General features: G+C 43.7%; 1 protein-coding gene across 6 annotated transcripts in view; it reads left to right on the top strand.

The window, feature by feature from the left end:
• EPC1 (enhancer of polycomb homolog 1) overlaps window positions 1–18389 on the top strand; it is a 96688-nt gene that overhangs the window by 13943 nt on the left and 64356 nt on the right. The window contains exon 1 of one of the 6 annotated variants that reach the window (XM_025264310.3): window positions 16167–16616. The exons of 2 other annotated variants lie outside the window; for them this stretch is intronic. In XM_025264310.3, coding sequence (XP_025120095.1) covers window positions 16464–16616 — 153 coding nt within the window. In that variant the 5' untranslated portion in view covers window positions 16167–16463. Of the gene's footprint in view, window positions 1–16166; window positions 16617–18389 lie in introns of those variants that run through there. 3 more of the 6 variants (XM_025264312.3, XM_025264311.3, XM_025264315.3) reach the window with 3 other exon arrangements.

Genomic DNA, 18389 nt, shown 5'->3' with positions numbered 1-18389 from the left:
CGGAGCGACTTCACTTTCACTTTTTCACTTTCATGCATTGGAGAAGGAAATGGCAACCCACTCCACTGTTCTTGCCTGGAGAATCCCAGGGATGGGGGAGCCTGGTGGGCTGCCGTCTCTGGGGTCGCACAGAGTCGGACACGACTGAAGTGACTTAGCAGTAGCAGCAATATTCCATTGTATATATATATATGCACCACATTTTCTTTATCCATTCCTCTGTTGATGGACATTTAGGTTGCTTCCACATCCTGGCTATTGTAGATAGTGCTGCTATGAACATAGGGTTACATATATTCTTTTGAATTAGAGTTTTCCCTGGATATATGCCCAGGAATGGGATTGCAGGATCATATGGTAATCCTATTTTTAGATGTTTGAGAAACCTCCATACTGTTCTCAAACAGTGGCTACACCAACTTACATTCCCACCAACAGTGTAGGAGGGTTCCCTTTTCTCTACATCCTCTTCAGCATGTGTTATTTATAGAGTTTTTAAATGAATAGCCACGTAAATTGATGGCTGACTATTGCATGATTGTTAAATACTGATTTCCAACTTTATTATGGAAAATCTGAAATGAAGAATAAACTTTTGGTTTAAGATAGTTAACCTGAAAATTAGTTAAGTATCATGAAAAGAGATGAAAATAAACTACTTTGTGAAGTAAATTTATGACACATTTCCTGTATATTTTATTCAAATCATTTGTAAATCTGAAAATAAAATGATATAAAATTATTTTAAATGTTCCTTTCAAAACAGGATATTCCAGAATACACACACAAGACATACCACCCTATTTGCTTTTATAGGAATTAAGTTCATTAAGGGCAATAACATTTTTTTCTTTTGTGTCTCCCATGGTTCATAATACAATCCTTGCACAGAGATAGGGCCCAATAAATGAAACAATGTCAGAAAAACTTATACTATGTAAAGCCTGTTTTTTTTTTTTTTTTTCATATTTATTCTAGTTGCTTTATAGTGTTGTATTAGCTTCTGCTATACAGCAAAGTGAATCACTTATACATACACATGTTGTTCGGTCACCCAGTCGGTTCCAATTCTTTGCAACCCCAGGAACGCAGCACGCCAAATTCCCTGTCCCTCACCATCTCCTGGAGTTTGCCCAAGTTCATGTTCATTGCATCAGTGATGCCGTCCAGCCTTCTCATCCTCTGATGCCCTCTTCTCCTTCTGCCCCTTTTTTTTTTAATATCCCTCTTTTTTGGATTGCCTTCCCATTTAGGTCACCACAGAGCACTGAGTAGAGGTCCCTGTGATATACAGCAGGTTCTCATTACTTATCTGTTTTATACAGAGTGTGATATGTCAATTTCAATTTCCCAATTCATCCCACACATAACCTTTTTTTTTTAATCTTTTAAAAAATTATTTATTTATTCATTGGCTACACTGGGTCTTTAGCTGCAGCATATGGGATCTAGTTCCCTGACCAGGGATTGAAAACCCGGACCCCCTGCGTTGGGAGCGCAGAGTCTTAGTCAAGGAACCACCAGGGAAGTCCTCACACATAACCTAGTTTTTTGATGTAAGATTTAAAGGTACTCTTTGTACTTTCATCATACTTTCAAATTGTTAAATTGGTTAAATTGTTACTATTATTGTTCTTCTTGTTGCTATTTGGTATTTTCTCTCAGTGCTTGGATAATAATACTGTGTTGTTTTCTTAGTTTATTACATAGAAATTGTCTGCACTTTTCCAGTGAGAATATTAGCCTAGTTGCAGATTTTTTATTTTGTTGTTCATTCACTCTGTGGTGTCCAACTCTTTGCGACCCCATGGACTGCAGGACACCAGGCTTCCCTGTCCTTCACTTTCTCCTTGAGTTTGCTCGAATTCAGGTCCATTGAGTTGGTGATGCCATCCAACCATCTCATACTCTGTTGCCCCCTTCTCCTCCGGCCCTCAATCTTTCCTAGCATCAGGGTCTTTGCCAATGAGTCAGCTCTTTGCATCAGGTGGCCAAAGTATTGGAGCTTCAGCTGCAGCATCAGTCTTTCCAGTCAATAGTCAGGGATGATTTCATTTAGGATTGAACTGGTTTGACCTTGCTGTTCAAGGGACTCTCAATATTCTTCTCCAGCACCAGAATTCAAAAGCATCAATTCTTTTGCACTCAGCCTTTTTTATGGTCCAACTCTCACATCATGGTCCAACTCTCACATCTGTACATGACTACTGGAAAAACTATAGTTTTCACTATATGGATCTTTGTAGGCAAAGTGATGTCTCTGCTTTTTAATATCCTGTCTAGATTGGACATAGTTCTTCCAAGGAGCAAGTGTCTTAATTTCATGGCTGCAGTCACTGTCCGCAGTGATTTTGGAGCCCAAGAAAATAAAGTCTATCACTTTTTCCATTCCCCCCCCCCCATCTATTTGCCATGAAATGATGGAACTGAGTACCATGATCTTACTTTTATGAATGTTGCATTTTAAGTCAGCTTTTTCACTCTCCTCTTTCACCTTCATCAAGAGGCTCTTTAGCTCCTCTTCACTTTCTGCCATTAGAATGGTGTCATCTGCATATCTGAGGTTATTGATATTTCTCCCTGCAATCTTGATTCCAGCTTGAGCTTCATCCAGCCCAGCATTTTGCATGATGTACTCTGCATAGAAGTTAAATAAGCAGGGTGATAATTTCCAGTCTCGATGTACTCCTTTCCTGATTTGGAACCAGTCTGTTGTTCCATGCCCTGTTCTAACTGTTGCTTCTTGACCTACGTACAGGTTTCTGAGAAGCAGGTGAGGTGGTCTGGTATTCCCATCTCTTTAAGAAGTTTGTTCTGGTCCACACAGTCTTTGATTACCAGACTTAATTATTTTGACCATTTCTGCCTTAGCTTTTGTTTCAGTTTGTATCTTTTTTCATATTAATTATGAATCTTTATTTTTCAGTTTTAATGGTTTTTATATTTCAGTTTTTATATTTGTATGCTACGTGGATTTCTCAGCTCACATTTGAACATACAGTGCAAGACTAGGGCTTCCCAGGTGGCTCATTGCTAAAGAACCTGCCTGCCAACGTAGAAGATGTGGGTTTGATTCCTGGTTTGGGAGATCGCCTGGAAAAGGAAATAGCAACCCACTCCAGTATTCTTGCTTGGAAAATCCCATGGACAGAGGAGTCTGGTGGGCTACAGTCCATGGGGTGGCAAAGAGTCGGTTACAACTTAGCAACTATACTAAAAACAATGGCAAGACTACTTTTTGCTTGATCATCAATTATTACTAATTATAGTATAACATATATAGTATAACATAATATAACTGGGTCTTAGTTGTGGCATGCGGGATCTTTAGTTAGCATACAAACTCTTTTCTATGGCATGTGGGATCTAGTTCCCCAACTAGGAATTGAACCCAGGCACCCTGCATTGGGAATGTGGAGTCTTAGCCAATGGACCACCAGGGAAATCCCACAGTATAACATCTTGACCCACTCACTGAAATTACTCTCCGTAAGGCATATCTTCTAGGACTTTATTTGCTCTCAGTCTTCTCAAGGGCCTTCTAGACTGTGTAAATACGTAGTCAGGAAACACTGAAGACATAGTTTCCGAAAAATCTCATGTCTCTAATTTTCTTTTGTTAGTTTTTTCCATTTAGAAAATTTCATGTATCCTCATTTTTTCCTACCAACAATAGAAATGGGGAGATAATCATCCAATTTGAGAGTTGTAAGTTTTGGAAAGGATCATTAAGTCTTAGTCCTCCTTTTCAAAGTTGAAGATACTGAAGTCCAGGGAGATTAAAATCAAGATCACACAGCTAGTTGGTGGCAAAGCCAGGATTAGAACCTCCAGCTTCTAAATTAAAATGCTCATAAGTAACTGTGTAATACAGATGAGACAGCCTAGCATGAATTATTTTTGTAATTCATTGATGATGATTATAAAAATGTAACAGAGCTTAATAACTTCTTTGCTTTTAAAAGTAACCTTAAAAACTCACATAATAGAAGCAATATTATCATAAAATTAAGTCTAATTTATATTTTTTCTAATTTTATATATTTTCTCTATATTTACAATTGTTTTGTTATTCCCATGAAGAGTTAAGAAAGGCCACTATACAGAATATTGTTAAAAAAAAAATAATGCTGAGGAACCATTGTTTTTCAAGGACAACATGAAAGTTTAGTTATTTGAGGTGGCGGAGGGGGGCGGGGGAGCACAGATTATGAAACAACCCAAGAAAATAAAGGCAAAGAGGATTCTGTAAAGATGGAAGAAGGGTAGGTAGATGCTGGAGAAACATGCAAAAGTGTCCCATAAAAGCCTGATGTGAAGAAGTGTGTGAGAAAAAATATTCAAGAGGGAACACTCTTTAATTCAGATAGTATTTCTTTCTTTTTAAGATTTGGGTTTTGTATGTTTTTGTTCAACAGAAAGGAGGACTGAACAGATAGGATAAACCCGGTGTAGTGTTTATGTTAAAATGAAGGTGATCAGGACCTCGGTCACCGTACTTGGGCAACCAGTTTTCCACCCTCAACTGGAAACTGTTTCTTAATCTTTAAGAACAATACTCAGAGTTTTTGATGAAATAATATCGAACACTTTTTGAAATCTCACCATAAGGGGAGGCATTGGAGCCATCTTGTACAATTTTATAGGGATTCAATGAGATCGTGCTTCCCTGGTGGCTCAGTGGTAAAGAATCTGCCTGTCAAGCAGGAGATACGGGTTTGATCCCCGGGTCAGGAAGATCCCCTGGAGATCTTGAGTGGGAAATTCCATGGACAGAGCGGTCTGGTGGGCTATAGTACATGGGGTCACAAAAGAGTGGAACATGACTTAGGGACTAACAACAAGAACAAGGGAGATCATACATGTAAAGCACCCGGGCCAAGGTAAGAAGTCAGTAACTTTAGTTATGTGGCTTATTTATCTATTCACAACAATACTTGGAAGTATGTATTATCTCAGTATTAGAGGTAGAAATTAGAATTTTTATTCAGGTTCACAGAGCTAGAAAAGATCAGAGTTGAGATTCAAACCCAAATCATGTCTGACTCTGGAGCCAGCACTTCTAACCACTGTATTACACTCTTTTAACAATTTTTCTTAAAGCTCCTGCTTATCTCGAAATAATTCAAACTTACCATACATTTCTTAAAATTTTATATTGTACTAGACACACTCTCTAAATAGTTGAAGAAATATGGCAAGATAAATTAAAGGGGGTGAAAGAAAAAGACTACTGAAAATAGGTAAAATGGGTGAATTTTGGTGTTGCCGTAAATATCTCCTTTTTAAGGAAGTGCTTAAAGGGCCTTAGACTAGGAATGAAATCTTCTGTGATCAACTGCATGATTTGAACAGCTGAGGGATCTTCTGTTTCAGTGTATTACTTGGGAGCAAATATATGTATGCCCTTCCTGACCACTAGGGTGAAATTGAAATAAAATAATATAGTCTTCCCTAGTATATTTTGTGGGAAATTAAAAAAAATACTTTGCCATTATCAAAGTTTTTTTTTTTTAAACCATATGTTTGTTCTTCATATTGGCCTAAGAAGGAGGAGAAAAAGTATTCTTTAGACCAAGCATGTCATATCACTCAGTCATGTTTGACTGTTTGTGGCTCTGTCCATTAATTCTCCAGGCGAGAATACTGGAGTGGGTTGCCATTTCCTCCTCCAGGGAATGTTCCTGACCCACAGAACGAACCCAAGTCTCTTGCATCTCCTGCACTGGCAGGCAGATTCTTTACTACTGTGCCACCTGGGAAGCCAGACCAAGCAGACCCCATGATGAAATCATTTCTGTAGGCTTATGCTGCTCGTGGGGCACCCCACTCCAGTACTCTTGCCTGGAAAACCCCATGGATGGAGCAGCCTGGTAGGCTGCAGTCCATGGGGTCGCTAAGTCAGACATGACTGAGCAACTTCACTTTCACTTTTCACTTCCATGCATTGGAGAAGGAAATGGCAACCCACTCCAGTGTTCTTGCCTGGAGAATCCCAGGGACGGGGGAGCCTGGTGGGCTGCCGTCTATGGGGTCGCACAGAGTCGGACACGACTGAAGTGACTTAGCATGCTGCTGGTAAGGGGTAGGCCTGAGATTAGCATCTGGATCTCTCAATGTGGAAGCCAATGTTCCCTCCAGTAGTTAATGCTGTATCTCACTATGCTATGTTGCTACTTTGAATGCAAAATGTTGTTTATCATTGGACTCTCTTTTTACACAAAGCACTCACCCTGAGAGAAACAGTAGCAACCTGTACAGAGAGGCCCTGACCCCCTGGAGAGCTTGCTTGACCAGATTTGGAGATTAAGCCATCACTGGGCAACAGCCTGGTGAATCAGTTGTCAGTGAGGGGGCGCCGGGGTGGGGGGAGGGGAGGGGTGGGTACTGCAGAGCTCCTTGTAGATTTCAACATAAAAAACAAAACTCCTACATAGAAACAAAACCGAAAGATTCTAGAAGATGGGTATAATAGTTTACATAGATTATTTTATATATGTATCTTGGTTTCTGGTTTCATTTGAGGATTTCTTAGTTTTGTTTCTTTATCCAAGAGTGTTGAAACCTTTACAATCACTGTTATGTTTTATACTAAGTGTACAAAAATAAAGCTCAGAAAAGTAAAATGACCTATTAACAGGAAGAAAATAAAAAAATATCCTTTAAAAAAATAGCTCATGTGTAATGAGCATGACTTTTGTGTCAGGTCCATGCTAAATTCTTTGCTAATGATTTCATTGAATCAATATAACAACCTAGGTGATACATTGTGTTAGGAGTCCCATTTTATGGATGAAGAAACTGCAGTTCCAAGAGCTTGCTGCTGCTGCTGCTAAGTCACTTCAGTCGTGTCTGACTCTGTGTGACCCCATAGACGGCAGCCACCAGGCTCCCCCGTCCCTGGGATTCTCCAGGCAAGAACACCGGAGTGGGTTGCCATTTCCTTCTCCTTAAGTTAGAGTAAAAAAACATCTCTGAATCAAAGTTCCCTATGTCCTTTTTAGTAGAAAAACTTTTAGAAAGAAATGTAGCTAAGCATTTCAGTTAATTTAGTATCAAACACCAAATGCATTGCCAAAGTATAGCAACCTGCACAATTCTAAGTCCCTTCAGTCGTGTCTGACTCTGTGTGACCCCATAGACGGCAGCCCACCAGGCTACCCCGTCCCTGGGATTCTTCAGGCAAGAACACTGGAGTGGGTTGCCATTTCCTTCTCCAAAGCGTGAAAGTGAAGTCGCTCTGTCCTGTCCGACTCTTAGTGACCCCATGGACTGCGGCCCACCAAGCTCCTCCGTCCAAGGGATTCTCCAGGCAAGGGTACTAGAGTGGGGTGCCATTGCCTTCTCCGAGAATATTCTAGTGCCTGTCTTACTTGCACTGTTTTTAGCAGGATAAAAATCTTAAGAAGTGGTAATACAGATACATTTTTACATTTATAAGAACTTTATGTTTTTTCAAAGTTCATGTCAGACTTCCTAAGTAATTAGCTTGATCAGAAAAAACTTCTATTTCCTTGAATTGCCTAGGTTAGAATTTCCCAAGGTGTGCGTTTTCTTTTAATACTGTTTTCAAAGTTTTATTTTATCTTTGGCTGCGCTGAGTCTTTGTTACTGCACACGGGTTTTCTCTAGTTTCATTACTGCACACGTGTTTTCTCTAGTTTCATCGAGCAGGGGCTACTCTCTAGTTGTGGTGCGCAGGCTTCTCATCGTGGCGGCTTCTCTTGTTGCGGAGCATGGGCTCTGGGGTGCATGGGCTCTAGAGTGTGGTGTGCAGGCCTAGTTGCTCCGTGGTATGTAGGATCTTCCCAGACCAGGGATCACACCCATGTCCTCTTCACTGGCAGGCGGATTCTTATCCATTTAGCCACCAGGAAAGTCCCAAGGTGTACTTTTATAAAACGAAAGGTAGTAATTGATAGTACATGGTAAAGGGTTGCAAGGTGAGATACCTTTGGAAAATACTGTTCTAAGCATCAGTATTTCTGCAAGACTTCTTTGAGCCTGTACATTGTGAGCCTCTATGTATTTTAAAGAGGCAGTTATTTCCCTCACTTACTGGTTTTATATGGAACTCTTTATGGAACTCTCATCTCAGAACATAATTTCTCAGATTAGTGATTTTTGAAACATACTTCTGAAAAACACTAAGCTAACAGCTGGGAAGAATATTGAATGAAGTGGGACTATCTCAAATTATATTGAGAAGTGAGGATTACAAGATAATAGACAATATTATTCCAATGTTATAAAACAAGAAAGTGAAAGACAAAGCCATGAAAGACTGGAAGGAATAAAAACACCAAAAAAGTTAACAGGCTTTATTAATAAATCTATTAAAGTCAAAATATGTGTCCAAATGTATGCGCTACCACAGTGTCCTTGAGTTGTTTATGGCTGATGAGTCTAGTGTTTGTCAAGCCTAATTCGGAAGAAATTTTAAGATCTAGATGTGCTGTATATACCTTGCTCAGTAACTCACTTAAGTCCAATTGGGCTTTTGTTTCTTAGTTTCTGCAATTTTAAAGATGGAAGATATGGTTTACTTCTTCTTGATACCAGGATTTTGTGAAGACTGGAGACATAATGCAGTTAATTTTCTGCTAATATATAACATGGGAGGTGCTGATGATGTGTCCCAGAACCTGATTTTTTTTTTGCCCTCCAGGTGCTCTCTCTCCTGTGAGCAAGTACGTAGAAAAGTCTCACAAGAGGGCACTTCAAAACTTGACCTGGCTTGACTTGCCTGGTAAATGATTAACATGTTTCAGGCACGGCTCAGCCTGTGACTCCTACCGTTGTCTCGGCTCACCAGAGTGAATTTCCTGCCCACGCTGTCTGATAGAAATCAGGGTTGCTCTGTCTCCAAGGACATCCTCATTCTTTTGGTTTCTCCTCATAGATCCCCTCCTTGAATGGCTACTTGGCTTCTTCCCACCTCCTTTGCTCTTCTTCCTCCGCTGTCTCCCAGTTGTCAGTGTTCCCTGGGGCTCCCGTCCCCAGCCCCTTCTCCTTGCTCCATGAATCATTCTTCACACCTGTCACCTCCCTCCTCAGCTTTGAAATCACTCACTTTCCCTTCCTTTCTCTGGATGCACCAGGGTGCTTATCTAAGCAATTGACAGTGTCACTCAATGTATGGGAAAGAAGAATACATCCAGTGAAAGTAAAATGTTTATTTCACTAACGTTTCAGGGGACTATATTAATAGAAGTAATTTCCTTTCTTGGGTCATGGGAGCATTGAGAATTCACACAGTCTGTCTCTTAAATGTCCTCATCCCTGTCCATCTTTCTTTGTCTACCACCCACTGGTAACTTTCACTTAATGTTTCAGCACAAATTTCTACTTCATGAGCAGTTTTTTCTCTTGTTTAAGTTTCACCCCTTCACCCCTCATGTACCATTTATACTATTACTGATCACACTCAACTAGTATGTTTTACAGGCTCAAGGCTGTAAGGCACAGAGGTGCCTATGTTTCCCTGTCCCCTCTCTCTCTCATTTTTTTCCTTCTGCCCTTTACAAACTTGGACCTACACCCAGGCTACAGACAGTGTCTGTCAGTAAGTGCCAGTCATTGGATTCAATAACATAAACAATAATTTATCAAATTCCAGTTTAGAGAAATACTACTAAAATTTTTTAGTATATGTGGTTTAATTTTTTCAAATTTTCTAATTTTCTAAGATGGACTTTTATTCTTCTAGAAAGTTAATATATATGACATTCTTCTCAAGTACTAAATTTTTAAGTTCCAGATGATTTCCTATTTATGCCTCCTGCCACTGGTGGCTCAAACAGTAAAGAATCTGCCTACAATGCAGGATTGGGAAATTTCCCTGGAGAAGAAAATGGCAACCCACTCCAGTATTCTTGCCTGGAGAATTCCATGGGCATAGGAGTCTGGTAGGCTACAGTCCGTGGGGTCGCAAAGAGTTGGACATGACTAAGCAGCTAACACACACAGTGGCCACTTCCCCAGCTTCATCTAGTGGTGTCCTCGTTAAAATGCTGCCATAGAGGACTCCTCAGCTGCGCACCTAGGGTGGTGAAGCAAAGATTGGATTCAGGGCACCTGGGATGGTGGTCTAAATTTTGGCAAAATCCTTGCTGTGCTAGGAATAGGTTTTCTATAAATTTAGGATTTTATGTTACACAATAAGATGTATCATATTTCATTGTCTTCTTTTTTTTTCTAACCCCAGTAGAAATGCTGAAACCATTCTGTGGATTTTGTAAAATTCTAATTCATTCTCAGACAGACTTGTTTGGTTTTAGTCATATATATTGGAGACACAGTTAAACTGAAATAATTTTGAGTCTGTCCTGCTGTAGTTTGCTAGGGTTAATAATTTGCCTTTTATTCTTTTAAGGTAGAGGCAGACTGTTTCTGGATGTATTCTGAACTATCCTATTTTCTACAAGATATTGTTCTTAAATATTATATAGAGAATTTCATGCATAAATCAATTCTGTAGAGAAATCAGCCATTCAGATATTGTTCCTGTGACAACCTATTAAAAATGCTGCTGTTTAATTGCAACATTTGCTTTCCAACATACAGCACATCATAAAAGGCTTCTCTTTTTTATTTTCCTAAATGTTATGTTGGAAGAATTACTTGCTGCCATTTCTTTATATAGCTTATTATGAAATAAAAAGAAAGGGAAGGAAAATTATTATTGCAGATGAAAATGTTTTTAGTCCTTTGGCACAGTGCTCTCAATTGAAGCACTGTATCATTTTTAATGTTGAGAGCATTGTGCATTACACATCTTAAAGAAATTAATTTCACTTTTCCCAAAGTAAATACACAGTATCTTACTTTATTCTTAGCTCTCAGCTTTGTCTAGCTCTCAGTAAACATCCAGAAAAGATTTGTTGAATGCTTGAAAGGAAGAAGAATCTGGACTCCAGCTTGCAAACTGAAATCATGATTTTTTTTTTAATCTTACTGTCCCATCAATGAGAATTTAACTTCATTGGATTACTATCCATTCTTGCCTTCCTTCCCTCCTTTCTCAGAGGAAGACCATGCTAAAGTTAATCTATTTACATGATTCTTTGCTGTTAATCTATTTACATGATTCTTTGCTTTACATCTTTCCCATCTTCAAGAACAACAAAAGTGATGACCTGAAAAGCCACACACACACACACACACACACACACATCCTTCCTTTCTTTCTCCTGACCCAAGCTCACTCTCAGTTCACTCTTCACTTCAGTTAATCTGGTTTCTGAGGCTCCAATGTGGAATCAGAACCCAGAGATTCTGGACTCAGCATTATCTCTCACCAGCTTTGTAATCACAGGCAGAACGTGCAACCTTTCTAACAGGATGCACTTCATAGATATTGAGAATTAAGGGAGATGATGCATTTAAAATGTACTTTTGCACGGCCTGACACATAGTAAATGTTCAATAAATGGTAGTTACTGTTCTTACTGATTGAACAGAGAGAAAGGAATAAAGGAAAATCTGGAGTCAGGAAAGACTTGGCTGATTTCTAAAGACGGTGATGAGACGGACCAGCCAGAGTGAAGAGCTTGTTGGTCTTAAGCGCTAAGGAGAAATAATGTTGGAGAGTGAGGCAAAATTATGAGGCCTCGGCAACCATGCCCCCCCCCCCCCCCACCAAATGGCTCTAATGAGCAAGACAAATAAATGACTTGGGGAAGGGAGGACACAGGCGGAAGTGGGGTTTTAGCCACCTTGATTTGGGGGCATGCTTCCCAGGTAGCTCAGTGAGTAAAGAACCTGCCTACAGTGCAGAAGACACAGGAGATATGGGTTCAGTTCCTGGGTCGGGAAGATCCACTGGAGGAGGGCACAGCAACCCACTCCAGTATTCTTGCCTGGAGAATCCCATGGACAGAGGAGCCTGGCAGGCTACAGTCCATAGGTTGCAAAGAGTTGGACATGACTGAAATGACTGAGCACGCATGCATGCAGGGTACTGCGAATCCCTGAAGGGCAGTCTGTACTGTATCTACACAGTAAGCTGTGTACTGTATCTACACAGCCCCAGGGACCCACAGCCTCCACCAGCCACTGCTGATCCCCACCAGGCAATGGTAGGAGAGCACAGCGCAGATTCCTATGAAGTAGAAGCTTCACCAAGGCTTATTGAAGGAATGAGTGACTGAAGGAGGACTTGGACTGGAGGTTGTTTCTAGGTGGGAAGTGATGAGAGCTGAGATGATGGTGAAAACAATGGGAATGGAAATAAGGATGCAAATCCTAGATGCAGTTTCAAAGAAATACTAAGACTTGGGCTCATATTGGGTGTAAACTAATAAAAGGAGCTGTATTTCAGGTTTATTGTATACAGCAAAGTACAGCATCAGAGCTATAGCATTTGACACATTCTCGATTGTTGTTTAAGCAGATATTCTGTATTTTTTTTTTTTTAATATTTTTTCATTTATTTACTTGGCTGCTCTGGGTCTTAGTTACGGTGCACAGGCACTTTAGTTGCAACATGTGGGATCTAGTTCCCCAACCAGGGATCAAACGCAGGGCCCCTGCTTTGGGAGCATGGAGACTTAGCCACTGGACCACCAGGGAAGTCCCAGACGTTCTATATTTGAAACCAATCGAAATTAATCAAGTTTCAAGGTGATGATAGTATGTGATTATTATTGCCATTAAAATACGTCTCTGTCCTTTCTACTCCTACTCCTTCTGCCCAGGTTCTTGACAGTTTTATCTCACACCTGGGCTGTTGTCATCTCCTTCTGAACCCTGGCCAGGGCAACCTTCTCATCTTCACACATGCCTGCTGGTTGCCTCCTCCCCATTTTCTGTCCATAGAGTTGCCCTCTTCTATGAAGACCTTTTCTTCTACCATTTCGTTCCCATTACCAGTTGGAATAGTAGTCACCCTTCAGAACCAAATAATGGGCTGTTTGCTCCATAATGTCTGATCAACACACCTAGACTGCTTTCCTTCTGAACTCCCAGAGCACTACATGTCACAATCAGCCTGGTCCTGGTCATTTTGTTAAGTGGACATCCCTTTATCAGTACTGTATTTATAGCCTCTGCAATGATGGTACTGTGTGTTGCCTAGTTATATAATAAATATTTGTGGCATCAATCCAAAACTGTATTAAATACTGCAAATTCCTTCCCAACCCAAAGTTTCCCTGTGGGTAAAGGCTCATATATACAGCTTCATGTTAGTAGTATGTATCTTTTGCAAGATGGAGAATTTCGTATCACTGTTGTTGGGGATACTTAGGGGGAGAATAGGAAGTTTTGGCTGGGAGTAGAAAAAGTGAAAGGCAGGGCAGGATTAGTCATTCTTGCAGGTGACTTTTTGGTTGGATAAAGGATGCTGAGGAAAATTAAACTGGAGCCTTTACTGCCACACTCCCTGCCCCATAGGAGGGAGGGTAGTGAACTGAATCTAAGAGGTTTGGGACTGCAATCTGTGGGTCTTTGGGAACCAAGTAAGATCTGCAAGTCAGAAATCCAGGGCATTGAGCTGAATGGGGATCAGTGGCAGAAAAAAAATGTCTCCTGGCAGGCAGACCACCTGCAAAAGGCAAGCTTAATTTGCAAGGATCTCTCTGAACCCTCCATGAAGTGTGAGTCTAGAATTTCTATTGGACAAGGAACTTAGTTGTATAGTGCCCATTATTGTTTGTGTTGTTTAGCTGCTAAGTTGTGTCCAACTCTTTGTGACCCTATATAGCCCATCAGACTCCTCTGTTCACAAATTTCCCAGGCAAGAATACTGGAGTGAGTTGCAGGATCTATTGTAGGATATAGAAAATGTTATCTATGGGCTGTTATTATTTTTAATATCTATCTATTTATTTATTTGGCTCTACTGGGCCATAGTTGTGGTACTCAGGATCTTTAGTTGCAGCCTGCAAACTCTTAGTAGCAGCATTCAGGATCTAGTTCCCTGGTCAGGGATCGAACCCCGGCCCCCTGCATTGGGAGCATGGAGTCTTAGCCTCTGGACCACCAGGGAGTCCCTATAGACTGTTGTTTTATTCATTTTCTTGGTGCTTCAGTCATGACAAGACTATTTTAGTTCTAGGTTCCTAAATCAACTGAATTCTGCAAGGATTTTCAGAAATACAGTATGTAGCCTGGCGAGACCTACCATACAAATAAATATTCAGCCAGTATTTTCAGAATTGTTAAACGTGGCTAAGTAGCTGTCATGGTCCATGGTGTGGTGAGGATCCGAGTGTGACACACCCTCCCTGGGCTCTGGGTCTTCCCATGAACTGCTCACCTGGTCCAAGATACCTTTCTTCTCTTCTTTTTTGCAACCCTTCACCCATACTTAACCTACATAGTTTTTACCTTGATATTACCTCTTCCAAAAATCCTTCCCGAATGTTTTCATTAGAGCCGCTCCCCATGGATTGGGTGCCACTGCTGCCTGGTCCCAAATAGCCTGAGCTTTCATCCTCACACTTACTTCAGGTGTGGCAGCTTCCATCTATGAGTCCTGCTCCAACCACTAAGCTCCTCTGGGAGTCCTGTGGGTGCTGAGTAATTATCCTTTGTTTTTGTTGTTTAGTCACGAAGTCTTATCCAGTTTTTTTGAGACCCCAGTGGACTGTAGCCTGCCAGGCTCCTCTGTCCATGGGCTTTCTGAGGCAAGAATACTGGAATGGGTTGACATTTCCTTCTTAGGGGGATCTTCCCCACCCAGGGATCCAACCCAAGTCCCGTGCATTAGCACTCCAGTTCTTTACCACTGAGCCATCAGGGAAGCCCCACTGAATAATTAGCAGGTACTCAGAGGGCCCCTGAGGTCTCAAAAAAATGTTTCAGTAAATGCATCCTCTTAGTACAGGACTTGCAGGTGAATGTCTGCTACACAGAAGTGAGCTGTCAGTATTTGAGTTTGATGATAATTTTGGAGAACTGCAATCCCATTTTCTCCTTTCCTTCTCCCCACCCCATCCAGGTGGTAGCTAAACCAGACTGAAAGATAGCACCTTGCTTCTGTGCCTTAAGCTAATAACAGTTCCCATCCAACCCAGTATTTAAGAAGTGATTATTTTTATTATGTGTCCCCTGGGGAGAAAAGCGGAGGTACAGAGCAGTTTTGGATCTCGGTGAATATTTGAATTTTTGCTGCCAAACCTATTAAACCCACCGCAACAGTCTTTCGGGTTTTTCAAATATTCTGCTGGAGAGGGCTCTCTGGATACTCATTTTCGTGTGTAATATAAACCACATGGTAGTCATTACATCCATCTAAATACTCTTCTAATAGTTTTCCTAAATTTTTTTTGGGGGGGGGGGGTTGGCAGGAGTGCTATAAGTCTTCAATAATTGTAAAAAGCTTTTCAGAGGACAAGTGTCAACCTATGGTTAAATAAGGTAAAGGTAAAAATAAGTGTCAACCCATGGTTACGTTGAAGCAACATTTTCTCCCAGTGCAGAAAAATCATCCGGCTCTCAAAATGTGAACTAGGTCTTGCTTTTATGTTTTTTCCCTAAGGGTTACGGTGCCCGATAATTATTATTCCCTTTGCTTCGATGACAATAAACTTGACTGTGGGTCGATAAAAATGCAGGGTGAAAAAATAAAGCCACCAAAACCCTAGTTGGCGCAGATGTAGGACGCCTCCTGTTTACACTGAGCGCAATGATGGGAACTGACCCAGGATCCAAGCGGAGACGATCAAATACCGTCCAGAGTTTCCTTACACGTAAAGATAATGGCCGGTTAAAAAGTTCACTCAGAGTAGCATTCCGGCCCGAATGGCGTCTGTAGTTTCGTTATAAAACTTGAGACGCCGCGCCGGCAGGGGCTGGGGGCGCCCGCTCCCTCATCCAGGGCCCGGCCGCCAGCGCTGACAGGTGCCCGGGGCCGCCGCCGCGCCGAGAGTCGGCGCGCGGTGGGAGCTGTAGCTTCGCTGCACCCTCGCCTGTCAGCCAACTGCGCCGGCGGGAGCGAGCGCGGGACGGCGGGCGCGCAGGGCGGGAGGCCGGCCGTGGTCCCCGGCGTCCGAGTGCCCCGCGCGCCGCCCAGACCCGGCCGGTCCGCCCGTGACCGCGGGGGCGGGGGCCGAGCTGCCGGGCGCGGGGGAGCGGGGCCGGGCGCCGGGGGTTGGCGGGACGCGCGCTCCGTGCCGGCGCCCGGCCTCGAGCCCGCGGGTCCCCCCCCCCCCCCCCGCGTGCCCGCGCCGCTGCGCGATGCAGTGTGGGGAATGGCTGGGGTTGGCTGAAGAGCGCACAGTGGAGTTTTAATGTCCGCCATGTTGGCCATGGCGTATTGAGGAGAGCGAGCGAGAGAGGAGCGGAGCGTCTCGGCCTCCCACCTCCAGGCGGCTCTGAGTGCCCGGACGGCGGGCTCCGCGCTCCGCCCCTCCAGTCCCCGGCAGCGGTGGGCGAGTGGGGACCGAACCCCCGGTTCTCCATGATCCCGCTGGCCGGGGCCGTTTCCCCAGAGCGGAGAGGTATCTGCTGCGCCTGAGATGAGTAAACTGTCGTTTCGGGCGCGGGCGCTAGACGCCTCGAAGCCGCTGCCGGTTTTCCGCTGTGAGGATCTGCCCGACCTGCACGAATACGCCTCGATAAACCGGGCCGTGCCGCAGATGCCCACCGGAATGGAGAAGGAAGAGGAGTCGGTACGTGTTAACTCCCCTGTCCGACCCGCCGCCGGGCCCCGCTCCCTCCGCTGCCTGCGGCGGCGGCGGAGCGCAGACCCACACAAAATGGCCGCCATCTTCTCTCCGCCGCCGACTCCCGTCGCCGGCCGGGCCTTTACCCTGGGGCCCCCGGCCTCGACCCCCGGCCGCCGCGGCCCGGCGAGGCCTCCTGTCGGGCCACCCGCCGACCCTGGCCCCTCGGACCCGGGGCCCGCGGAGTTCGGGCGCCCGAAAGGCACAAAGGGGTCACGTGACGAGGCTGCCGGCAGCCATTTTGTGGTCGGAGCGCTTGGGCTGGGCCTTGTGCATCCGGAGAGGGAGCGGGCGGGCGGCGGGGGGTGCGGCGGCCGGGCCGCGGAGGCCCTGCCTGCAGGCCTGTCGGCGGACCGCTGGGTGGCGCTCTGGGGCCGGCTCGGCCTTCGCGCGCCGCCGGCGCCGGGAGCGCAGGTTCCGGGCGCTCGGGTGGCCGTGCTCTCTCGGCGGCCCGCAGGCTGGCGGGGCTACGCGGCCCACGTGGACCCGCCGAGAGGCCGGGCGGGGGCGGCGGGCGTCCTGCAGCGGAAGGTCGGGGCCGGCGAGCCAGCCCAGAGCCGACCTGCGTCCTTCGTCCTCTTTCTGGGACTTTTGCATCCATTTCTCCGAGTCCTACTTAATCGGAGGGTTGTCAGCTCCTGCTCCTCCTGACTTTTTCTTTGATCCTTGAGAACATGTTGCAGATTCTGAAGGGAACTCCGTGGCTATTCTAAAGCCTGTGTAACTTTATTATCTCTTTACCTAATAAAACTAAGTTCGCCTGATTGCTGGTTTCTCAACCTACGGGAGACAAGACCCAGTCTAAGTAGATGTTAACAGACCTCCGTTTAGAAAAAGGGTTCTTTCTCATCCTCACCGAACTCAAGTGGAGTGAAACCTTACCCGGGAGATGTTTTCCATGGGTGGGCTTCAGTGTTTAAATGTTGACAGCCCCCAGACACTGTGTCGTAGCTGTGGCTGTCCTTGGTCGTGGAAGTTGGGCTCAGACACAAGACTTCGTCTCGTTTCCCCCAGATCCTTGTCGGTGTCATTCGATGCCTTCTAAGGAATTGCATACCTTGGTTTTCAGGTACAGCCACTTAAACAGGGGGCAGTGTGTTGACAGTTCAAGAAGTCGAGGAGTCGCTGGATTGGTACTACAATTTTGTGGTGGAAAACTATACTGTAATACCTCTATTTGGTACTGTACGGAATTTTTTTAATGTAGAAATTTTGCTCTGTACTGTTGATTTTGAAAATAAAGCTATTGAAACTGTTTGGGTTGTTCAACCTTTTAAAGTCAAAGAGTTGTGACAGTTGACTCTTCCTTCGGAGAGTAGTGTCCTTAGCGTGTGTAGTAGTTGAGATTGTCTAGTCCTGACTCGGAGCACGTTACCTGTGAGACAGAATCTCCTAATTTCTTTTACTTGTTTACCAACTTTGAGAGTAGAATGGTGCCGTTTGTTTATTTTTAAATAAGTGATTTGTTTTTTAAAATTAAAGTACTTGTGACTGCAGAATCTTGTCTTTTGGTTTTATTTTTGTTTCTTAAGTTTTACAAATAATGCTTTCAAGATGGGGGTGTCAGTGTTAAGACTGACCTGGAAATTAAGTTGTAGCTATTGTTTTGCCCCCAAGGAACTGCAGAGCTTTGATAAAAACAGCACTACACAGTACACTTTAGAAACATACTGGTCTGGCTTCTTTGAACACTTTGGACTGTCTCAAGAGCCACAGCCT

Source organism: Bubalus bubalis, chromosome 14, assembly GCF_019923935.1.
Source record: "Bubalus bubalis isolate 160015118507 breed Murrah chromosome 14, NDDB_SH_1, whole genome shotgun sequence".
In the NCBI taxonomy this organism is placed as follows: Eukaryota; Metazoa; Chordata; class Mammalia; order Artiodactyla; family Bovidae; genus Bubalus; species Bubalus bubalis.
Note: the sequence above shows the minus strand (reverse complement) of the source record. Positions and strands in the feature narration are given on the sequence as shown.